Source organism: Emydura macquarii, unplaced genomic scaffold (genome assembly GCF_026122565.2).
Source record: "Emydura macquarii macquarii isolate MOO-44397 ecotype Brisbane River unplaced genomic scaffold, CSIRO-AGI_Emac_v2 contig_2897, whole genome shotgun sequence".
NCBI lineage: Eukaryota > Metazoa > Chordata > Testudines > Chelidae > Emydura > Emydura macquarii.
Window position 1 is genome coordinate 50,085,349 of NW_027133034.1, and position 23,652 is coordinate 50,109,000.

At 39.8% G+C, this 23,652-nt stretch overlaps 1 protein-coding gene across 1 annotated transcript in view; it reads right to left on the bottom strand.

The window, feature by feature from the left end:
* Positions 1 to 6,273: 6,273 nt before the first annotated feature.
* The window catches only part of TBCA (tubulin folding cofactor A), a 54,676-nt gene continuing 37,297 nt past the window's right edge, over positions 6,274 to 23,652 (bottom strand). The window contains exons 3-4 of the mRNA XM_067568734.1: positions 8,684 to 8,770; positions 6,274 to 6,936 (exon numbers count right to left, since the gene is read on the bottom strand). Coding sequence (XP_067424835.1) covers positions 6,856 to 6,936; positions 8,684 to 8,770 — 168 coding nt within the window. The 3' untranslated portion in view covers positions 6,274 to 6,855. The remainder of the gene's footprint in view (positions 6,937 to 8,683; positions 8,771 to 23,652) is intronic.

A 23,652-nucleotide genomic window follows, 5' to 3' on the forward strand; every position in this document is an offset into this window, starting at 1 on the left:
GTGGCATTCCCTCTCCACCCCACATGGGGACTGGCCCAGACCTGCCACGCCCCCCCAAACATTCTTCTGTGCCCTAGTAGGGGGATGCACCTCAGTTTGGGGACCATTGCCTTAGTGTGTTGAATTTTTTTTAAACTTTCCCTTTTTTAGTAGTTTACCTTTAGCACAATATGCTACTGTATTTGCTTTTTTCCTCTCTCTCTGCTACTACCTGATTGTGTACTTCCGGTTCCAAATGAGGTGTGTGGTTGACTGGTCAGTTCATAACTCTGAGATTCTACTGTATAGCCCTTCCAGTAGTGTGAGCCACTGAGCCATCGGCTCCACACCCCAATACTCCCCTTCCAATAGTTGGCGTAGAGTTGGTATCGGGATTGGTAGAGGGGACCTCAATACCGGGAACCTCCCCAGCAGCACTGCAGTCAGCACTGTAGACACTTTCATGGTGCCTTTCACTCACCACCCTCGACGTCGGTACAATCAGTCACTCTGGTACCGCTACTCACATCAGAGCCAACACTGCATCTGGCACGAGCATGCTCAGTACCGAAGGTACCGACTCCATCAGTAGTAGTGCTTATTCTAGTTTTTAAATCAAAATTACATGCAGTACCTAGTCAAATGCCTTATAAAAGTCTAAGTATGTTACATCAACACTATTACCTTTATCAACCAAACTTGTCTTTTTTTTTAAAAAAGAGGATGTGTTTTCCATAAACCCATGTTGACTGGCATTATATCATCATCCCTTAATTTTTAAATCTTCCCTTGGAGGGATTTCAGGCCTATAATTACGAGTCTTCCTGTTAATCCTTTTTATATATTGGCACAACTTTAGCTTTCTTGTGGAACATCCCCAGTGTTCCAAAGCTTAGTGGAAAATAAATAGTAATGGTCCAGCAAGCTCCTCAGTCAGCTCTTTTAAAACTTTAGGATACAAGTTAGCTGGACCTGCTGATTTAAAAATATCGAACGTTAGTAGTTGCTGTTTAACATCCTTCTGAGGTGATATTAGAATGGAAAGAGTGTCATCATCATATGACATGAACACATCATCTGTCTTTTCCCCAAATACAGAACAGTAATATTTATCATACTTTTTCCTTTTCTGCATTATAGATTATTCTATCATTTCTATCTAATAGAAGACACATTCTATTAAGATTTTTTGTTCTTGGTGTATTTTAAGAACTCCTTATTGTCCTTATCTCTGTTGGCCATAGATTTCTCCTTGTGCCCTTTTGCTTCCCATATCAATTTTCTACAGTTCCTACGTTCTGATTTGCATTCACTACTATAGACTTTCCCCTTACATATTTTTAAACACATACCACACACACACTTTATTTTACAATTGCCTTCACTTCTCTAAGACACAGCAGTTTTTTAAACCAATACAGACCTCTTACTTGATTATGGCTTTTTGGGCATCTGATAAGGCGTTCTTAAACAATTCACAAACATCAGTCACATTTTTCTGATTAATTTGTCCTCACAGATTATTTGGCTCAATTGTTTTCAGCTTTATGAAACTGGCCATTTTAAAGCATTAACTATATATGCTACTGGTTTGAACTTTATTCTGTTTGCACAGTACAGATGCGATCAAGTCATGATCGCTTGTACCTAAGCTACCACCAATTTCTAGTTCTGTGATCAAGACAAGGTCTAATACAGAATTTCCCCATGTTGGATGCAACATGTTTTGAGTTAAGAAATGGTCATTTATAATACAGTAGAACCCTGTTTAACTGACCCTCCATTATCTGGCTCTCTGTATTAATTGAACAGTCGCGCACCCAGGCCCAGAAGTGAGTGATCTCTTCTATGGCCACTAGATGGTGCTGCAACTTTGCACTTTCCCATTCTTTGAATTCTTCAAATTTTTGATTATCCGATCTGGCCCCGGTCCCAATTAGATCGGCTAAACGGGGTTCTGCTGTATTTAGAAATTCCAAGCATGTTTTAATATTGGGAGCATGTGATCTCCAGCATATGTAACTCCAATTAAAGTGCCCAGTGATCATGCAGCTCCACCCTCCTTCACTCATGTTATAAATTGATGCTTAAGAAGCCAGTCATCTTGTTCCTTAGTGTGATTTGGTGATCTGTAGCAGACACCAGCTAATATCCCCATCTTGTGCTTTGTTACAACTTTAATCCATAAGCACTTAAGAATTTTCTTTTGTCAGTGACGTAGACACATGTAGTTCTATTTCTGACAGAGTGCCCCTCCCCCTTTCTTTTGCCCACTTGATCTTTAGTAAATAGGTTATAACCATTGATTTTAACATTCCAAACATGTTAATCATCCCATCAGGTTTCAGTCTAGTTAGTATTACAGAATGTATGCCTATGAACAAGAGAAACTGGAAGTCCTCTTGTTCGTTACACATGCTCCCAGCATTGGTGTATATGCAATTAAAGAATTTTTTCCTCTTCATTGCCTTCGGTCCCTTGATTAATTTTTCCCCCTCAACATCTTTGTGCTAAGAGTGCTCCATTCCCTACTCTTCTCCCCTCCCATTTTGTCATTAGTTTAATGCTGTCCTAAGTACTCTAGCCCACCTGTCCATGAGAAGACTGGTTCCCTAGAAACCATTCCAAACTGTACAACCCTCCTCCCCCAATTGAAGGTGGACCAATGTTCCAGGAACCCAAATCCTCTGCTATTCACCTAGCCAGCGGTTCACTTCCATAATGTTCTGCCTTCTTTTGCTAGTGAAGCAGGAGGATCTCTGAGATCATTTGGAAGCATGCTGAAGAATGTCCACGTTCCTTGAAGTCATCTATCATATGAGTGATATCCTGCAATGCAATGTCATTAATGCTGATATGAATCTTCACCAGTGGATCTTTGCCTATTGATTTCAGAAGCTTATCCAGTATTTGAGTAATGTCTCATTGCTTAGCTCCAGGAAGATAGCACATAGTGCTGTTGTGTCTGTCTGTCCCTGGCAGAATATTCTTTCTATTGTTAGCATAGAATCCCCAGCAAGGGTAGTGTCTTCCTTGGCTGATTGAAGGTCTTTTTGTGGGCAAGCTTGATTTTCTTGCAGGTTGGACTGAACAACAGGTGGATCCTATACATCTTTCTGTTCCTTTGGACTAGTCAATCTTCAAAGATATCTTGCAGTTTCATATTTTGAGGATCTGGTATCAATTTGGAAACGTCTACCTGTGTGGAATTCCTCCTGGTCCTTTTCTTTCTGGTGACTGTCTTTGTGCGTCTCCAACAATGTAGAGAGCCTTTGATTGTTGCCTTGTCATTAAAACTAAATACGTAATGGATGGTATTTAAAATATGTAGCAATGATAGGAATGAGTAAGTAGAGACTGATCTAGCCGACATTAACTTCCACAGCTATTGACTCGAAGATCTTCAGGCCTCTTGTACTCAGTAGGCATGGCAGCCAGTGACAATTCTAAGGGAGAATGATACTCTCCTTTTGGTAGCCTTGGAATGCCTAATAAAGGTGTTCTTCTCCATCCACTTTCCTAAAGGCAAAGGTCATTGACTCTATACAGTTAGATTGCTATATTGGAATCAGGCTTTAGAGAACATCCAGGGACTTGACTGAGCATAATCAGTGGGTTCTCAGTCATTTTTACCATTGCTCAGATGAGCTGGGAGGAAATTTAGTGGTTCTGTGAATGACCTGAAATGTTCTGGAATGAAAAATCAGGTGGCATTTCAGCTAGATCTAAAGCAGTTACTCCAGTTTGCTAGATGGCCATAGTTGGCAGAATGAAGGTCCAGGTTCAGGGATAATGGAAGAAGGAAAAGAACTCAGCCTTCTTTGCGATGGGCTAACATAATTGGTATCATGTAGCTGTGAAGCTTGGGGAAGGGAGGTGAACTTCTGTAGGAGTTGAATTTTCTTCTGTTAGGCCAGCCTGCCAAGAAGCAGAGATCTTGGAAGGAAGAGGGCATTTCTGGATAGACTAGGTCCATAACTTAGAAATTTAAAAATGCCAAGTCATGAGTACAGGAGAGTACAAGCTCCAAAAGATTACTGCAGCTGCTATTGCTGTCACTGTAAAAGTTAGACATCCTGTTTTTCACAGAATCTTCAAGACTTTCCTTTGATGTAAGGAGTACTAAACTTAAATTATTTCTATATAATGGGTGGCATCATTCATACAAGAAGTCCACTTACAAGAAATCTGTCAGGAAATTGCCGTTGAACAGAAACATTGTGTATGCACAATTTTTAATTTATTTTTAGTAATTCAGCAAAAGCAGTTAACCAGCTACAAGTAATTATCTGGCTAATTTCCTGAACATTGTGTTTCCAAAAAAAATGCAGAAGGGGAAAAAAAGCACTGAAGCTACTTCTGGTTTTTGAATATGCAATATAATAGATAACTTTAGAATGGTCAGTTTTCCAATTAAGATGCTACTTTTAAACATTGGCTTTTTAAATTGCAGTAGTGTCCACCACAGGCTTTTCAAATGGGAAGAGTGTGTCCCTGCACTGAAGAGCATGCAATCTAAAAAGACAAAGATGGGGGTAGGATAGTGGGATACAACAAGCAAGCGAAGTGATCAGAATGATAGGCATGTGTCTTACTAGTTACCTTTTTTAACTTACTCACAATAAATTATTTGTCCATCCTCCCTTTATAATTTAGGCCTCTTGCCTTCCCTACACCAATGCTCAATGTTTGTTTGAGTTTCCTTTAGCTCCTCTCTCCATGAAATAAACACTTCAGTCAGTTGACAACCAGTCAGATAATGTCTTGAAGGCATGGTGGTAGCAGTGGGTCTGCAGGAGAGATTTCAATGAGGAGAGTACAGTTGCTTTGTTGACCAGCTCAGGAAGGGGATTCATGCTAAGAGGCAACATGAAGACATTTGTGGGAGAAATGGACAAGTATGTTAGGGTTAGTACTGCTCGCAGAGCAGAATCCAGAGTTACATAGGCTTTTAAAACAAATTAACAGAACCTTGATGTACCAGGAAAGGGGGAGACAGAAGAAGGATTCAGATAGGAGTGCAATGGTCAGAATGTTGGCCAAGGAATATCCTCTTCATGGTTGTCTTTTGTATAGACTGGAGCATATTTTTAGGATTATAAACGTCTGAAAATAATATGTAATTTCAATGAGAAACAATGAAATACCCTTAAATGAACCAATGCTTCAGGCAGAAATTTGGGGAGGAAATAACTATAATACAGCTTGGGCATCATTTTCTGTATATCACTTTCCTATTACTACAGCTATTTGCTACTCATTCTTCAATCAGAAATAATGCTCCTTTGATATCAAACCACGACCACAGCAACAAAATGTTATGACAGGTAAACTTAAGACATATGAGGAAGTAGCAGCAGGAACAGATTAAATTCTTAGATAAGAGTCCTGTTTTCATGAAAAATATGCTTATTAATAAAACAAGAGAAAATATGCCAGCGACAGACTCTCTCTAATAGATCTTTTAAAGTTCAGAAGAGCTATTAGTGCATCGTTAATTACTGTACAGAAGTGCAAATGGCATAACAAATCACCTATTTTTAACCCATTTAAATCAAATAATCAGTTAATTTCTGTTCCATCAAGGTAAGAAATGTACAAAAATCAGGCCCCAATTCAGAGAAGCAGATCCTATATTGTAACTATGATTTGGAAAATGCACTTGTCTGCAATTAATTGCAGGTGCAATTGATGTCATTTAGACAGATAATTATCTGACTACACCCAGAATCAGGCAACAACACACTTAACTGACATCCAATGCCTACCATTTTGTACTTGCCAGGTTGACGTACTATTCAAAGCCAGGCTCATTAAGTAAAAGCTTATTGGAATATTTATATTGCACCAAAAGTGTACACAATACTTTGCTGCCCTTAAAGTACATGCCCAAAGTTCTCATACTAGGAAAATTAACATGCAAAATTTTGTTTGTCAGCGGAGCTCACAGCTTATTTTTCACGAGTTGTCCCAAAAGAACCACAGGTTTTGTACAAATTTAAATACTCTTGCAGTCTGACCAAACCACTGCTCCATTGCCTCGCTGTGTCCAGGTCTTGGCCCGTATCTAATAAATCACTTAGACTGTCAACAGCTAGGCAAAGAGAGGAATAGCTACAACCTGAAGAAAAGGGTTCACTTCAAAATTTCTGCCAATAGGTCCTAGTTGACTATTTTTGCAGGTGCAACTAGTGGGAAAATATCAGACATCTACCATATTACTCCTTGCAAAGGCTATTTAATTCTGGTTATGCCTCAGTTGGAACTCAACATATGAACACACTCTACCTTAACGGTGGTTTGGAATAAGTTCTTTATTTAATGTCTTGGGCCCATTTCTAGTTAGTATCATACTTTTAAAGTAAGAACTAACGAGTATTACCTAGTGGAGAAGTTACATATGCACAACACAAGTTTGTAAAAATATATATAACATACTACACTTTACAAGTGTCCTGTTAGAATATGCAGGCTTAATTGCTTTAAACTGTTTTCTATTACAACAGAAATTTGTTATTGTTTCCAACATAAGGAGTTTTTGAAATATCTGATGAGTCATCACATTCCTCACATACTTTAATCATCTTTATTCTTATCCTAAGTTGTTGTACAAAGTTCATCCTCACCAACTAGTAAACTCCTAGCCTCATACTTTATAAGCCAACTAGGTGATCTATCCATAGGCAAAATATAAAAACCAAAGCTTTATCAGTCATTTGTTTGATGTCTCCAAGTTAGAGAAAGGCCAGTCAGTTGCAATCGTATAAAGGGAATCTAAGCAAGTCATTTTTACACTACTTCAAATAATACAGCAGTGATCAAACAAAGTGTGGAATGGACCCACTGCTAATGCATAAAGACAGCACTGAAGAACATCTAGGCTTCCAGCTTCACTGATTCCAGTACTGAACGTGCATCTTTATATTCTTCAGCTTCTTCTAATTCTTTTTCATTTTCCTGGAATTCAATGAAATAAAAATTAGATTTCTTTACAGAACTTTAAGTACTTTGCAAATAACGTGCACATGCTTTCAACGCAATAGCTGAGATGTTAACACCCTGTTAAAATTCCATTTTTTAGTGCTGCGAGTTAGATGTAGTAATATGCCTTGCATCAATGGAGTAGCTTTTTGGAGCCAAGCTAGTTTAGCATTTTTCTTCTTCCCCCCCGTTTCCATTTAAAATTAAAAAAAAAAATCAGTCCAAGATTTTGTCCACTATCATGTGGCTCCAGTTTAAACTTTGGCTGACATCCTAGATAACAGGAAAGCCCACGAAACACATCAAGGGCATTTCAATATTGAATACATTGGTTTTAGAGAAATGTAGGTAATTCCTGCTTCACTTTTATAGTGAGTAAAGCATGCACATGTCAAATTTAGAAGTATTGAGTTTGACTCATTAGTATTTTCTATATTTTGTTAAATTAATTATTCAAACCAAAATGCAACCTAAACAAATGGCAACAGAGTGCCAAGACTAACAGTAGGGAAGACTTGAAACCTTCTTTGTGGTTATCCATTTAAAAAGAGATTCTTCTTCCAAGTTCACTTTATGGGAACAATGCACGTGTGTTGGTCGGGGAAAATGACCTTTAAGAACTTTTCAGTATTAAGGAGTTTTGGATTAGTTGAAAAATGTCAGGTTTCTTGATTGAAATAGCTTATCTGTTTGCCTTCTCTATTTACAGAAAAATGGCAATGACTAATCAGTTAATTATGTCAATTTTGCACCCCTTCAATTAAACTAAATCTGAAGACCACCATGTAACTACAGAAAGATGAAGTCTAACAGCCTGAGCCTGCAAATGGAAAATTTGAAGTGCCTTTCAATTCCTCTTGAAGCCAACAAGAGTTCAGGTCATTCAGCACCTCGCAGAATCAGGCTCTAAAGCTGGCATTTTAATGGAGATCAGCAGAGGGGAATTCTACTCAGTCACCTCTCCTTCACCCCACTGCATGTGGGTAAGATGCTTAAATCCATAGCATAGTTACGCTTCCTATAATATTTAAATATAGATGGGTAACAACACTGGTGGAAAAGAAACAGTTAGCTTTTTAATCTAAACCTATGACCTCAGAGTTTGGTAAAGCAGTTTGGGCCATAAATTCCTGTATCGCCCCCAATTCACATGGAAATAGCTTGATTTCAGTGGAACTAACTATTTAAGATGCTGTGATTATTTTTAATGGCCAAGTAATTAAAGCAAGCAGAATGTTCCATCTGTAAACCTGAATTCATCTAAGTTTATATATTTATACAACCAGAAGAGATTTTAAATGGTATGGCAATATAACTTGCAAAGCAAGGGACTCCACTTTAATATCTCAATATTTAAGTGTCTACTGAATGCATGTCCCATTTCAGAGTTTCTAAACTTCCTTGTATTAAAAGCATACTACTAACTCTATTGTTTTATTGTGTCTACCTAAACTTTGTATTCACTTATCTATCACATTCTGAAACCAACTATTGTACTACATAAACTTAGTCATGGAAATATACACAAAACACCATACAAGATACCATATACAAAGTAGAAAAACAACCCAATCTTAGTCTGTTTCATTATACTACTTTTACACTACAGAATAAAAATTTTGCTGACATACCATCAATGAAACAATCTGGTTCTAAGTCTTTGTGGCCAGAAGATATGAAATGCACAAGTCTCAAGGTAAGAGTTATTTTGTGCTACACTTACTAATAGTTGGGTAAGATCTGCATGTGCAGCTTCTAATCTGCGTTGGCAATCTGGAATCATCATTCGAGATTCTTGCAAGATCTCAATCTGTAACAGAGAAGCCCATAAAACACATGAAGACCATTTCAGTATTGAATACATTGGTCTTAGAGAACACAAAACTCATTGTTTTCTAAAGTAGAAAAGACTGTTTTCAAAGGCGTTTAAAAACACAGCTGAATTATTCTCTTTAAAGCAGATTATTTCACATTAATGACATTACCTTTACATCTTATATAACAGATATAATCACTTAACATTTGTATTGAGTAAATTAAAGCATATATAAGAAAAATGATTTTATACATCATCTCCATCTCCTACATATTAAACATATGGTATAATTAAACGTGGCAAAATAAATGTAATTAATGAGGTCTTTTGGAATATTTTTGTTTCAGCTGAAGCAAGAATTAGCTGGTTAAAAAAAAAAGCTTTCCATATACAACATTTGTTAAAAAAGATTATTAAAAATAAACTATTTTTCCTGCTGTCATGAAGTAGCTTTATCCAAAATGGGATCAGCTGGTTATATAAATATCTCCTGCATCTTTTGGGTAATAAAGAAAAACAGTGTTCAGATAATACCACATAGAGATAATTACTGCATGAAAAAAGTTATTGAGTTATTGATCACATCGTGTGCACACTGCAGGAGGCTCTGACTGAAAGACAAAGGGAAAGAAAAATGAAAAGCAGAGACCAGCAGGCTCATATTTTTGATGCTTATCATGCATAAAAAGTTATTACTTCTCCTTCTGCTTCATTTTAGGAGAAAGATTATTCTCACCATGCACTTTGAGCAAAATTACCAAACTGGCACCCTACTGAATCTGAACATCTTGCCTACACTGACTGAAAACAACTTCGGAATTACACAGAAAATCCATTTATTTCAAATATTTCTGGACCTGAAATCTAGTCACCGAAAAAAGTGTGTGCACAGTGCTGTTCTTCAATATATCTAATGTATTTAGAAATGAAAATCAATTAGCAAATCGAAGTGTAAAACCTGGATAACCTGCTGTGTAAAGCTTTTACTTTTAATGGCTCACCACATTCTTTCACTCAAAAGGATATCTTCTCCCTTCAATGTCACTGCATACAACTAGTATTAATGGCAATTACACACACACTCGCTCTCTCTGTCACTCCCTTTCGAATATATATCTGTCCATCTCCACAAGTTCACATACATAAAGGCCCCAGGCCAGCAAAGTACTTGAGTACATGAATATGATTTGCATTTAAAAACAACTGAAATATTATGTGTAGTTAGTGAACTGATTGTTTCTGGTCACCACATCCTTCAAGACTTTAGAACTAGTAGATCTCATCCTCATAGTTTGTTTTATTCGTAGACTGGAGGAAAAAAACAAGATTTTTCTTGCTTTTTCAACTCCCAGTCAGTTTCTTAACTTTGAATGAACTATAGTCATTGAATTGAATTAGTTGAATAAACTGAAAAGAAGAAAATATTCTCTCTGTGCTTGTAAAACAGCTGTCAAAAACTGAATTAGCACTTCAACAAACACTGGTTTCAACAGCTTTGCCAGTGACTTCCAGCAGTTCAGTGGTTTAACTCTCTTTAAAACTTTGGCAGCAAACATCTACTGCTAACTATTTTGTTAAATTATGATTAATAAAGCAAGTTTAGATCTTTAACATAGGTTGTCAATTTCAAATTAAATTGCAATTTTTTTTTTTTTTTTTTTAAGAAAGAAGTACTTAAATAAAAAATCCTATTTAAATAAACATCAAATTTTTTTAATCCACTCTATTCCAAATTTTCTTGGCAAGAAGTGATGCTAAACAGAAACTGAACGGGGGTGAAATCTGACACACTGTTACAGACAGCAGGCTCAGAGGCATTAAAGATTGACCAAGGAAATATGAAGATCAAAGGAAATATTCACCTCAACAGTTAAGTTGTAATTCACTGCCACAAGATATTGAGGTTGGTCTACACTAGGAATTTAGGTCGGTATAACTATGTCACTCAGGGGTATGGAAAAATCCATAATCCTGAGTGACATAGCTATACTGACATAACCTGCAGCATAGACAGTGCTACGTCAATGGGAGGCCTTCTCCTGTTGACACAGCTATCACCTCTCGGGTAAGTGGAATACCTATGCCGACATATCTTTTGCCTTCCTCTGCAGCATGGGGCACAGTTCACTTGCAGGTTTAAACTAGTTTAAATGGTGGATTCTTTGTAACTTGAAGTCTCTAACCCATGATTTGAGGACTTCAGTAACTCAGACAGAGGTTACGGGTCTATTACAGGAGTGGGTGGGTGAGGATCTGTGGCCTGCAATGTTCAGGAAGTTAGACTAGATGATCATGATGGTCCCCCTGACCGTAAAGTCTACAAGATAACTGCAAAGTACTAGACAGTCATTCAGAAATTTTGGGAATACTTTGATTTACACAAGAATGTTACTTGGAAAACTAACTTTTTTTTATGACAGCTGTCCAGTGAGAACACTGATCACCATTACAAACCTACATAATAAAGCTAAATAGTGTAAGTCTGAACAGTTCGATTGATTTATTAACTGAAGTCGGGATTTTCAAGGAACCTAAAGGGAGCTGGGATGCCCAAATCTCATTGAAATTTGATAGTTAAAGGGCACCCAATTCTAATATACCCCTTTGAAAATCCCAGGCTGAATTATTTGAGGTATAATGAATAAGCAGGACAAAGGAAGGTTATCATACTTAGACTCTCCTTGGAAGGCTATTCCAGAATTTCACTCCTCTGATGGTTAGAAACCTTTGTCTAATTTTAAGCCTAAACTTGCTGATGGCCATTTTATATCCATTTGTTCTTGTGCCAGCATTGGTGCTTAACTTTAAATAACTCTTCTCTCTCCCTGGTATTTATTCCTCTGACATATTTAGATAGAGCAATCATATCTCCCCTCAGCCTTCTTTTGGTTAGGCTAAACAAGAAAAGTTCTTCAAGTCTTGTCTCATAAGGTAGGTTTTCCATTCTTCTGATCATCTTAGTAGCCCTTCTCTGTACCATCATGAGAAACTGACCTCACTTTACAAAGAACAATGAACAATGCAGGGTTATTGAGAACTGTGATACCCAAATTAAAATATTAAGCATGGAAACCAAAGTGTATCTGATTAAAAATGCTCATTAAGGCACAAAGACAGAATACTTGGGTAAACCACATTTTGTTTGCAGTAAGTGCACAGGCAAACAAAACATAAAAGGTATCCAGCACAAAGCGTGTTTGCTATGTATATAACAGAAGAAACCTTTTTTAGATTATTGCTCTCCGTGCAAAAAGCAAAGATGTCAAAAGAAAAAATCATCATGGACAAAGTTCTGATGATGGAAAAAAAAGACCACACCTTTACTGGATCTCAAGTTTACAAAGCAAGGATATACAATAGACTGATTGTGAAATGGGAAATACAAAGAATTTCAAAAACTGATATTGGTGGTGAGCACAATGTAGTCAGAATATGCATATACCAAGGCTCGACAAATTTGTTTTCAAGCTAGAAGCCAGCCCCAAAATTAAGAAGCCACATAATGTGGGCCCAGCAGCTGGGCTTCCTGGCCAGAGCACAGCAGCTGCAGCGCCCCTTTCCCCCCGCCCCCTCCCACAATGTGGGCCAAGTGGCAGGGCGCCCTGGCCAGAGCGCAGCCGGCCCCACCCCCTCCCACAACATGGGCCCAGCAGCGCCCTGGCCCCACCACAGCAGCCGCTTTCCCCTCCCGGCCCCGCCTTTCCCCCCACCCCTCTTCCACAACATGGGCCCAGCGGTGGGGCACCCTGGCTGGAGCGTGGCAGCCGCAGCACTCTTCCCTCCCGGCCCTGCCACACTGGCGCAGCAGCGCCCTGGCCAGAGCACAGCGGCCACTCCCCCCGAGAAATACTATGCGCCAGAACTAAATTTCTAGGTGCTATGGCGACCTGGCACCCAGGGTTTGTCGAGTCCTGGCATATACAATATAGCAAGAGTCCTGTGTCACCTTAAAGACTAACAAATTTATTTGGGGATAAGCTTTTGTGGGCAGAAACACATGAAACCCATGTCGGATGATGAAGTGAGTTTCTGCCCAGGAAAGCTTATGCCCAAATTAATTTGTTAGTCTTTAAGGTGACACAGGACTCTCGCTGTTTTGCTAAAAACAGACTAACATGGCTTCCCCTCTGGAACTCATGTGCAATATAATTAGACACTGCCTGATGTTAAAACAGAAAACTAAGCTTTGTTTCGTGAAGAAGGCAAAGCTACAGTGGCAATTCTGTATAAGGACAGATACTACCTTGTAGAGTCTGAAACAATGGAAAAGGAAGTTCCAAGTCTTCATGCACTGAAGAGCAGTCTGCTATTGCAAATGGTCAAACAGGTTTGTAACTTGTCTACTGAACAAGACAGAGGATTTTCTTAAAGAATCTGATAAGATATTTAGTGAACTGGGAAGCATTAAGGGTATAACTACATCACACACTGAGACAAATTCCAGTATACACTACAAACACAGAATTTGCCTGGATAGTAAAAGTTAGATGTTATTAAACTAATCCAGACATCAGCTGCCTGTGTTAACAGTTAAGGGCACTGCAATAAAGTCAAACAAATTAAATATTTGTAAAGATCCAAAATAACTGAATACAGCAAAATGTAAGTGCTAGTCCATCAAAAATATAAGAGTATTTTAGATTTAAGCAGAGAAGTTTAAGAAGTCCAGCTTTCTATATCAAGTTCAGAACTGCAACTTCAGCTCCCTTCTTGATAGATATGTTTAAGTAATTCCCATTTTAAAATTGCCTAAGCATCAAAGGTGTACCGAAACGTCACATCATTGATCTTTTGAGAATCTGGATGGGGTGGAAATAATTGCTGCTGATTTGGGATGAATAAAAGACTAAGATTGAACAAGAACAAATGCTAGATTGGGTTGAATTAGTTTAATTATGTCGGACGTACACAGAGACAAAAGAATCTGAGCAGACCCAAGAAAGGTGAAGGCAACTTCAAAGTATGGAAAGACACACCTGGTCCCAAAAAAACAAGGGATTCAGAAATTCATGGGGATGTTAAACAGATCCACATCTTCATCACTAATTTGTCGGAATTAAGTGGTCCAATTAAAATGCTGTTTGTAGACAGTACAGAATGGCACCGAGGCAAATGACAAAAGAAAAAGCTTGATGAAGTTCTGGTCAGAACATCGATCAACATCAAGAGAAAGTCCAACAGTAGATCCCCAAGTCCCAGCTTGTGATGGTAATAGCAACTACAATATTGAAGTTGATCAGTGTATTAAAAACAAAAGGAGAAGCAAAATTCATTACTAGTGCCTTTCCTTAATCCAGTGACTGGCTAATACAATCCTCGCTTTAATTTTAGAATTAAATCATTTGTATTATAAACACAATTCTTGCCCTTTGCTGTAATAGCTTTCATAAGGATGACTGGATAATACAATCACTGCTCATAGAAAACTGTCAATCAACAGGCAGCATTTTCTACACAATAGCTCTCAAAATTTTACTTGAAGAATATGAATTGCCTTGGGTGTGAACTTTGTCACATGGGCATGAGGTACTGACAAAACAAGCATTGGTCACGCAACGAGTTTGGCTCAGTCTTAACAGTGGAGGATGCACACATTCCTCCTCAGCTCTTTTTTATATCTCCTGTATATTAGAGGAGTATCATTCTGTAGAGAAAACAGATACAAATACAAGTTGCTAGCCTTTAAAGGAGACTGATTTGTGCTCATTAGGGAAACTCTCCAAATGCATAAATGAGAGTGTCAAACTCTTTATTAGCAACTTTATTGGTTTTTTATTTAGACAACTAAAACTGGAGTTCAGATTATTAAACCAAGGTCATCTATTCTTAGGAGAAAACCCGAAGGATTTTGAAATGAATCAGCTTGGAATGAAACTAAAAGTTCCACCTAATTTTATAGGTTTCTGATTTATGAGGAAAGTGACAACTTTATGTAATCAATCCAATATGAAATTTTGAGAGAGAAAAATTAGATTAAAAACTATTACTTGAGCCATTAAAAACAGGTAAGTAGTATTCCTTCGGGAATAGTCAACACTAAAACAAACACTGAAGTCTTCAGACCAGTATCTTTCATGTTTGAAGTCCTGTTCAACAAGAACAGCTTCAGTAACTAAAGGTATAGTTAATTCTACTCTTCTAAATTTTAATTTTCAGGAATCTGGATCCTGATTAGTGAACCTGTTCCACTTTTAGTGGTGACTAGTGAAAAAATAAAATGGGTCTGCATCATCCTAGAGAAACATGAGGAAGACTCAAGTGTGAGGCTATGAGGAGCAGAATTTGTTGGATAAAGGACATGAACTCCACCTTCTATACGGGCTTGTCTCCTCATAAATGTTAATCTGGAATAATGGAGGATGTATTAGTGTATTAATTTCCAAAGTGAATTAAACTAATTGGAATAAAACATCCTTATTCCAGAAGAAGAGTATCCACACATGGAGTTAATCAGGAACAGCTATTCCACAATAACTCCCCATGTAGACAAGCCCTGATTGCCAATATTGCCTTATTTACATATGGAGGAAACCCATTCATTAGCAGCACTCTATCTACAGCAAGTTGAATATAAATTCTAAGACAAGGCCCTTAGATTCTGTGGTGTTCCTGCAGAAATTCTGTGGCAACTTCAGATAAATTAAAATGGAGGGTTTTGGCACCTGGCGAGGCATGCGAGCCAGTTGGGATTATGGGACAAGCAACTGGATATTTCTGCTAAAATGATCCCAAGTAAATATTTTAAACTATTAATAATTAAACACACCTTTAGATTTCAGAGTTACTACCCCATGGAGAGGAACCCAAGAAGTTCATGCCTCAGAGTATTTCATGCTGTACATAGACTCAAACAGATATTACTATGTAGGTTTACTTTCAGTTCATATTTATTTCTGCAATCATAAGGACTAGACACTTTTTTTATTATTATTATTATTATTATTATTATTAAAGTAAAAGTTTCTGGAGCATGTGGCCACAGAACTACAGAATATACACGGTTTTACTCATTAGGCTGCACTGGTGGCTAGGCTGAAGTGCAGAAGGCTTTTATCACAAATTATAGAATATAAGTGCTTTGTAAAAACCTTGATTTACTAACCATGACAATGGCGAGGTGGGGGGAATCCAAAACTTGTAGAAAACAAACAATTACTGGTCTTTCCACAACTGTTGTTCTTCGGAATGTTGAACACATCCATTCCACTGTAGGTGTCTGCATTCCAGTGCACTGCTGTCGGAGTTTTTCCCCTTAGGGGTACCCGTCCGGGTGACAAAGCACCCTCTGCTGCCACATGCACCATGTGCAGGCATAAAAGGCTGAGCCAACCCTGACCACTCCCCCCTCAGTTTCTTCCTACCAGAAAGGCTCTGATAGAGATGAAGGAGGGCAGGTTGTGAAATAGACATGTGCAACGCATCTTGAAGAACAACAGTTACAGAAAAGTTAGCAACTGTTTTTTTTCCTTGAGTGATTGCACATGTTCCTTCTACTGTATGTTACTCACAAGCCATCCCAATTGGAGGTGGCTTCAAAGTCTTTTTGAACAGGGACTAGAGAATCATTCATCCAAATTTAGCACTGTCTCTAGATTGCTGAGAGATCACGTAGGCAAATGTGTGACATAACAAAGCTGCTGCTTTAAAAGTGTCTAATATGGTGACACTAGCTAGAAAAGCAGTGGAGGTCACTTTGGACCCAATCTGGCAGCTTCATGCCAGCCAACTGGTAACAGTCGAATACAACGAGATATCCTTTATATGGAAACAGGACTGCCCTTCAGTCTGTCTGCAAATGCAACGAACAGCTTAGCATAAGATCTGAAAGGTTTTACAGATAAAACACTAATGGCTTTTCTAACAATCAAAGTGTGCAGTTTCTCTTCCCCTTTATTACCATGAGGCTTTGGGAAGAAGGTCAGTAAGAAAACTGCTTGATTAATATGAAAAAGGTAGACCACGTTCATGAGAAGAGTTGGGTGAGGATGAACGCAGACACTGTCTGTGTAGAAAGCTGTGTATGGAGAATCTGATACTAGATCCTTCAATTCCTCCATTCTCCTAGCCAATATAATGGCTACTGAAAATGCAAACGATGCAAAGGAGCACAGATTGCTCTAGGCTCAAAGGGTGGACCCATCAGCTTTGTTAAGACTAGATTCAGGTTCCATAGTGGAATTGGGTTCTGTATCTACCAAAACAGTCTGTTTAACCCTTTAAAAATCTTACAGCCATTGGGTTAGAAAAGAGAGTGCAGGTATTCACAGGTGGGTGAAATGCCAATAAAACCACAAGGTATACTCTGATTGAATTAATCACCAATCCTTGATGTTTCAAGGATAGAAGATCTGTTCAGCGTGTGCTGAAGTGAAGCAAGAACAGGGCCCCACATGGAAAACCTTTTCCATTTAGCCAGATAAGTAATCCTAGCTGATCATTTCCTACTATTCAGCAGCATATCCTGAACTTCTTAAGAGCAGAACTCCTCCACCAAAGTTAACTTTGAGGCCTCCAGGATATCAGGTGAAGGGCCTAAAGACTGGAATGGAGGAGGCAGCTGTGATTCTGTGATATTATGTGTGAAGCAGGAGTGATGGTGGGGGACTGACTGAGAAGTTCAAGAGTTGAAAAAAAACAGTGCTTATAGGACCATGCAGGGGCAATCAGTGTAAGATGGCCCTTGCCCTGCTTGATCTTGCCCAGAATTCTGGTCAGAAAAAGGTTGGGGGGAAAAAAGCATACAGCAGACACTCTGACTACAGCAGTAGAAAAGCATCTGAAAATGAACCAAGACTGTGTCCAGATCGGGAACAAAACTGGTGACATTTTCAGTCATCTTCTGTCACAAACAAATCCACTTGGGGAGATCCTAAGAGCTGGAAAAGGATCTGGCTATGTCTGGGTGAAGGAACCACTTGTGATGATGGATAAGCAATCTGCTCAGGAAATCTGCCAGTGTATTCTGAGCCCTTGGGAGATGGGCTGCTTTCACAAGTATGGAGTTGCCGATGCAGAAGTCCCAAAATAGGATTGCTTCCCCACAGAGTAATGAGAACTGCGCTCCCCACCCCCATTTGTTTACATAAAACATGGCATTGGATTGTCAATCAGTACTAACATGCCCCTTCCTTGATGCGATGAAGGAACACCATGCAAGCTAATCAAATAGTCTATACCTAAACATCAGGGAGTTGTGAGCTGAGACCTTAGGTAGATCAGAGACCTTGCATCTGCAGGGGTCCCAAGTGAGCCCCCCGCAACCCAGGTACAAGGCATCCAGAACTTACCTTATAAGATTGTTGAAGTGGGGTAAAGGGAACTCCTTTGCAGACACTGGTCAAGTCTGTCCACCAATCTAATTTGGTACATTGTGTGTGGTGCCTTCTTGCTGAATACACATCAGTCAACTAGCCTTGAAGGAGTCAGAAACTCAGCCTGACGTTTTGCACTACATAAGTGCATGCTGCCATGAGCCCCGCTACCTTAAACAGTTTCTGAGAGGATAAGCCTAAAGTCTAGAATGAGGTTTTGCATTACATGAAACCTTGCTTACAGTAATAAGGCCCTGGCCTTTATCAAGTCCAGAACCTTCTAACAAATTGTATTTTCTGAACTGAAAGCAGGACTGACTTGTCTATGTTGATCAGCAGGCCGAGTGCAATGAAGGTGGTTGACATTATGTTTATGCTGGGCAAAATCAGCCAGTTGTCCAGAGAAGGGAAGATTATGGAGGCTAAAATGACCATCTGAAATTTCAATATTTTTAGGAATTTGTTTAACCCCTTAGTTTTAAAACAGGCCTCAGAAACCCTTTTACTTTTGGGTTTAGGTAGCATCAGGAATAAAACCCCTTTCCCCTGAACAAAATAGGGGTCTCTTCTATAGCTCCTACCAGGATAAGCAATTGTATCTCTTGCAGTAAGACTGTTTCGTGAAAAAGGTCTCTCAAGAGGGACAAGGAAGGGGGTAGGGGGTGCAGAAGGGAATTGGAGCATATATCACGCTTCCACCACGCTTAGAACCCACCCATCCATTGTGATGTGGGCCCAAGCATGACAGAAATGAGACAGGTGGTTTGCAAAAATTGGGGAAGAAAAAGATGTGGTACTCTTAGAACTGACAGTCTGCTCTAGACGACTCCATCAAAATGAGCTCTTGAAGGATGCCGCTGCCTTGAAGAATGGGCAGCTGCAGAAGTAGAGGGTGATGGTGGGAGTCTTTTATAATCTCTGCTAGTTCTCCTTGGCAGATCTTGGGCTTGACAGGCAAATCCCTGAAAATGTTGGGACTGGTGATGATGAAACACCTTCCACTTCAGTGCAGGGGGTATAGGGATACTCTAGAGACACTGCACAGTTTAAGACTCATCAGTTCTTTCTGAGAAGAGTGATGGCCCTTCAAAAGGGAGATCCTGGACTACTGAGGCCAGAAGAGTGTAACCAAGACACGAGCCTCATCGTGATGGCAGAGGCCATGCCATGAGCTGCAGCATCTGCTTCATTGAGACATGCCTGCAGAGATGTTCTGGCAACCAGCCTGCCCTCCTTGATCAATGTTTGGAACGCCTATTTTGCATCATCTGGGAGCTTGTCCTTGACCTTTGAAACTGTATCCCACAGAGTGAAATCATAGAGCCCCATCAAAAGCTTGCTGGTTTGCAATACGAAGTTGTAACTCAACTGGGAAATAAAGCTTCCTCCCAAATAAATCCAGCTTCCTGGCCTCTAGAGTTGGTGCCTAGTAACCATCTCTCTCTTTCAATAGCTGCTAACACTACAAGGAAGCCCCAAGGGCAATTACAGAGGTGCTTGAACCTCAGAGTGGACACAGTACCTCCTATCCATTTTTTCCCCACCAGTCTGTGGCAGGGAAGCTGGAGTCTGCCAAAGAACCTTTGTAGGCCCTAAAATAGCATCATTAGTAGGGAGAGCTTTTCTAGCTGGGGCCACAATGCCAAAATGTCCACCTGCCTGTGGGATTTTTCCTGAATCTCCTCAGCGTGGATGTCCAGGGCCATAGCCATTCTCTCTCAAGTCCTGATGAGTCTTAAAATCATCAGGAGATGGAGAAGTAGATTCCACCACAATTGCTTCATCAGGCAATGAGGAAGAGGATGCCAATGATACCAGTAGCTGGTCCAATTCCCTGCTCGTGAGAAGGGTCCTGAATGTGCTTGATGCTGGGCTTAGTACTGATGCTAGGATGTCTGCAGTATCTATGCTCCTAATGGCCAGTAGATGGAGCCGATTGTAGTGGATATGGGGATGCTCTTGATTGGAAGTGGGAGAAACCAAAAGGGCACCAACTGTGCATGACCCAAGGGTCCTTTCAGTAAGCCCCTGGATGAAAGAGGCTGAAATCAGGGCAGGCAGGCGTTTTACTGTTGATGGTGATACCAACTGGGCTAGGACACAGAATCCCACTTCAGGATCTGAAGAAGCAGCAGCCTCTTCCTGATACCATGGAAGTATGTTCTGGGGAGGTACTTTCTCTTTGAGAGCCCTCCTGAATCCTTACATGAGCTCGACCTCTTGGCTTCCTCTGAAGATCTTGAGACTGATGTTATGTCTACACTGAGGGCGGCAAAGTCACCGCCGTCAGATCGATCCAGAAGTCGACACAGTAAAACCACCCCAAGTGGCATAACGCTGCGTTGACGGGAACATGGTTCCCATCGGTGCAGTGCAGTGCAGTGAAGACGCCGCACAGAAGGGTAGCACAGCAGTTGATGGGAGTTACGCAAGCTACTCTGTGTAGCTTGCGTAACTCCCATTGACAGCTGCCAAATCGCCAGGTAAGCGTAGACCAGGGCTGAGTCCAATTTATGGTACCTCTTATTTGGTACTGGCGATGCCAATCTCTCTCTCGATGTCAGTAATGCTGGAGGTGTGCTACTGACTGACAATGAGGTGCTTAGTGCCCAGATCCAGGTAAATAGTTCAGATGGAAGATGTAGCACTGATTCCAGCAGCAGATATTTCAGTCTGGCTGCCCTGTCTTTTTTGGAGCCGGGCTTAAAGCCCTTGCAAATAGCACATTTGTCGATCATGTGACTCTCTAAGGCAGATGGAGTGAGGATGACTGTTAGGCATTGCCTTACTACAAGAGAGTGGCAGCGCTTGAAACCCAGGGAGTGTGGCATCTCTCCAGGACCAATCTGATCCACCCAAACTCGTGATTTTTCTTTTTTTAAACTTACTCCACATTAACTATTAAATTATACAGGACTACAATGAGTACTATTTACATGCTTGACTAAAGGCCTGCAGAAGCAAGGAAAGGGAGCTCCAACAACTGTCACAGGCAATAGGAAGGCACTGAGTGGGGTCAGGGCCAGCTTGACCCTTTATGTCTGTGTGCGAGGCAGCAGAGGGTCCCCATGCCTCCTCAACAGGGACTGCTAAGGGAAAACTCGTCAACAACTGTACGCTGGAGTCACAGATACCTATTGTGGAACAGTCATGGGCAATCATGCAAAGAACTAGTTTTTCTCTCCTAAAAAAGCACTGGAGTCCATTATGGCTGTTTGCTAGAACTGATGAGATATTTTGTGGCATTTTGCAAAGATTTTATTCATAGTTTACACCTGATGATGTAATTCTGAGTTGTAACATATTTTCCTGCCTGATGATAATCTTAAAAATTCATATAAAACTTGAGGAATCAGAAGTGTAGGACTGGAAGGGACCTCGATATGTCATCTAGTCCAGTCCCCTGCACTCAAGGCAGGAAGGTTCAATTACTTAAAAAAACCAGATGGTGTGAATTTAGTATGGAATCTGCTTTTGGAAAAAGCTATTAAGCAAACATATTTTGGCTTGGCTTAGGATATGGTGACTTGCATGTTGAAGCATAAAAGTTACACAAGCCTTCCTTTATTCAATAGCATTTTCTCAGTTTTTCCTCTTGGTTTATTACATTTTTTTCTGGCAGTATGATTTGGCTCAGGTACAATTCTTTCTTTAACTGATGGAAATCTTCAAACTCTAACCTGCATTTATATTTTCTTGAAAAAACAAAAGAATATCTCAAAGTATGATGATAAAAACAAAGCTATCTTGGAAGGGTTGTACACAAAGATGGAATTTTTAACAAGGGCTTGGGGTAGAGGGAATTTCATTTACTTTTTTCCCCGAAGGGGACAGGGAACGGGTGAAGATACGGAGCCATTCACTTCTATAACTTTGTGTCAGTTCAAAACCCATCAAAGTGCAGAGTGAGCTACAACTGTTAATATATGATGCCTTTTGGGGAGCCTATGTGAAGTGAGTTGCGGACCTCAGCCTAATTAGTTAATAGATGGGTGTCCATATCACTAAAACTACAATAACTAATATTCCTGTTGGTGCACACACTGAAGAGGACAAGGGTTGATAATTCAAAGTGGACGTACACTGATTAGGCGTATTAGGAGGTAACTTGCAGTGCCACTGCCTAGGATGTACTTACAACATATGAACAAGGACTTCAGGCCCAGATCCTTGGCTGAGATGCGCTGGGTGCAAAGGTGGCCCTTTGTGCTACACTAATTATGGGGCCACTCTTTACTGAGGTAGATCCCTGCTGCAAAACAGCAATCTGAAGGCTACAGTAATTTACACCAGCTGCCAACAGCCCTAAGGGTTGCTACTGGAGCCTGGGATCAGTAGGCTTCAGCAAAGCCCCAGACCATACCTTCTCCACCAGCAGTCAGAAGGAGGATGACAGGAATCACTAAGGTGGCACACAACCCCCTGAATATTGTTCCATAGAGAGGAAGATCCCACAGGGACCAGATATAGTTTTATATCCACTTTGTGCTGGTGGATTGGTGCAAAGTGATGGAGAACACTTCTCAGTTCTCCAGAACTTTCACAGCATATTTCATCAGCAGTCACTTAAAAACAGAAATTTCTTCAGGCACTCATGTGTATTGTTAGATAATCTGTTTCATTGTAGAGTCACAGCTAAAAGATTTACTACTACCTGGCTTTGTGATATCTTCCTCTATTCCAGGTTTAAAAAAAAAAAAAAAAAAAGAATTATAGTGACACTGAATATTATCTCATCAGAGTTCACAGAACTGATTTCCTACCCCAGCTAACATACTGTTTACTAACTAAAATTTTGGTTTTACTTCACACAATTGGATCTAGTGTCTAAACTAGTTCTGTAATGCTATTCTACCATCACTGTAAGATAGAGAAGCTTATATATAAATATTAGAGAAAGAGCTAACTTCTCAAACTATTTATTATAGTTCAATAGTTAGTCCCAGTTCTTAATAACTATATAACTAAAAAGAATGTTCTTGAAGTCTTTTTAAATATGTAAATCTCATCCCAAATATATTCTGGAACAAATTTTCTACTACTAGAAATATCTTGAAATTAAGAGACTACTGGAATCTGGGACAAGCAAGCACACTCCCTTTACTCAGCATCCTAAGTCTTTCAGAACTTAAAAACTCCTTGCCCTCTGGAAATTGTCAGAGCTGCGAGTTTGTACCAAAAAAGAACACACTAAAGCATTTGTGTGAAGATGTCATCTGAGGAATCAAGTGCAGCAGTTTTCATAGTGTACTGAGACCATTAAAGGGTATGTCTACACAGCTTCTGAGTGCACATCTTGCAGCCTGGATCAAAAGATGTGTTATTTGGGCTCATCATACTAGTGTGCTAAAAATAACAACGTGGATTTTATGGCTTGGGCTGGAGCTCAGGCTCTGAAAGCTTGGAAGTAAAGTAGGCATCAGAGCTCAATCCTAAATACCAAAGCAATCTCTCCACAGCTATTTTTAGCACGCTAGCCCAAGCTCCTCAAGCGCACATCTGTCAACCCAGGCTGCAAGACTTGCTCCCAGAAGCCATGTAGACCATTCACTTTAAAAGCTGTTG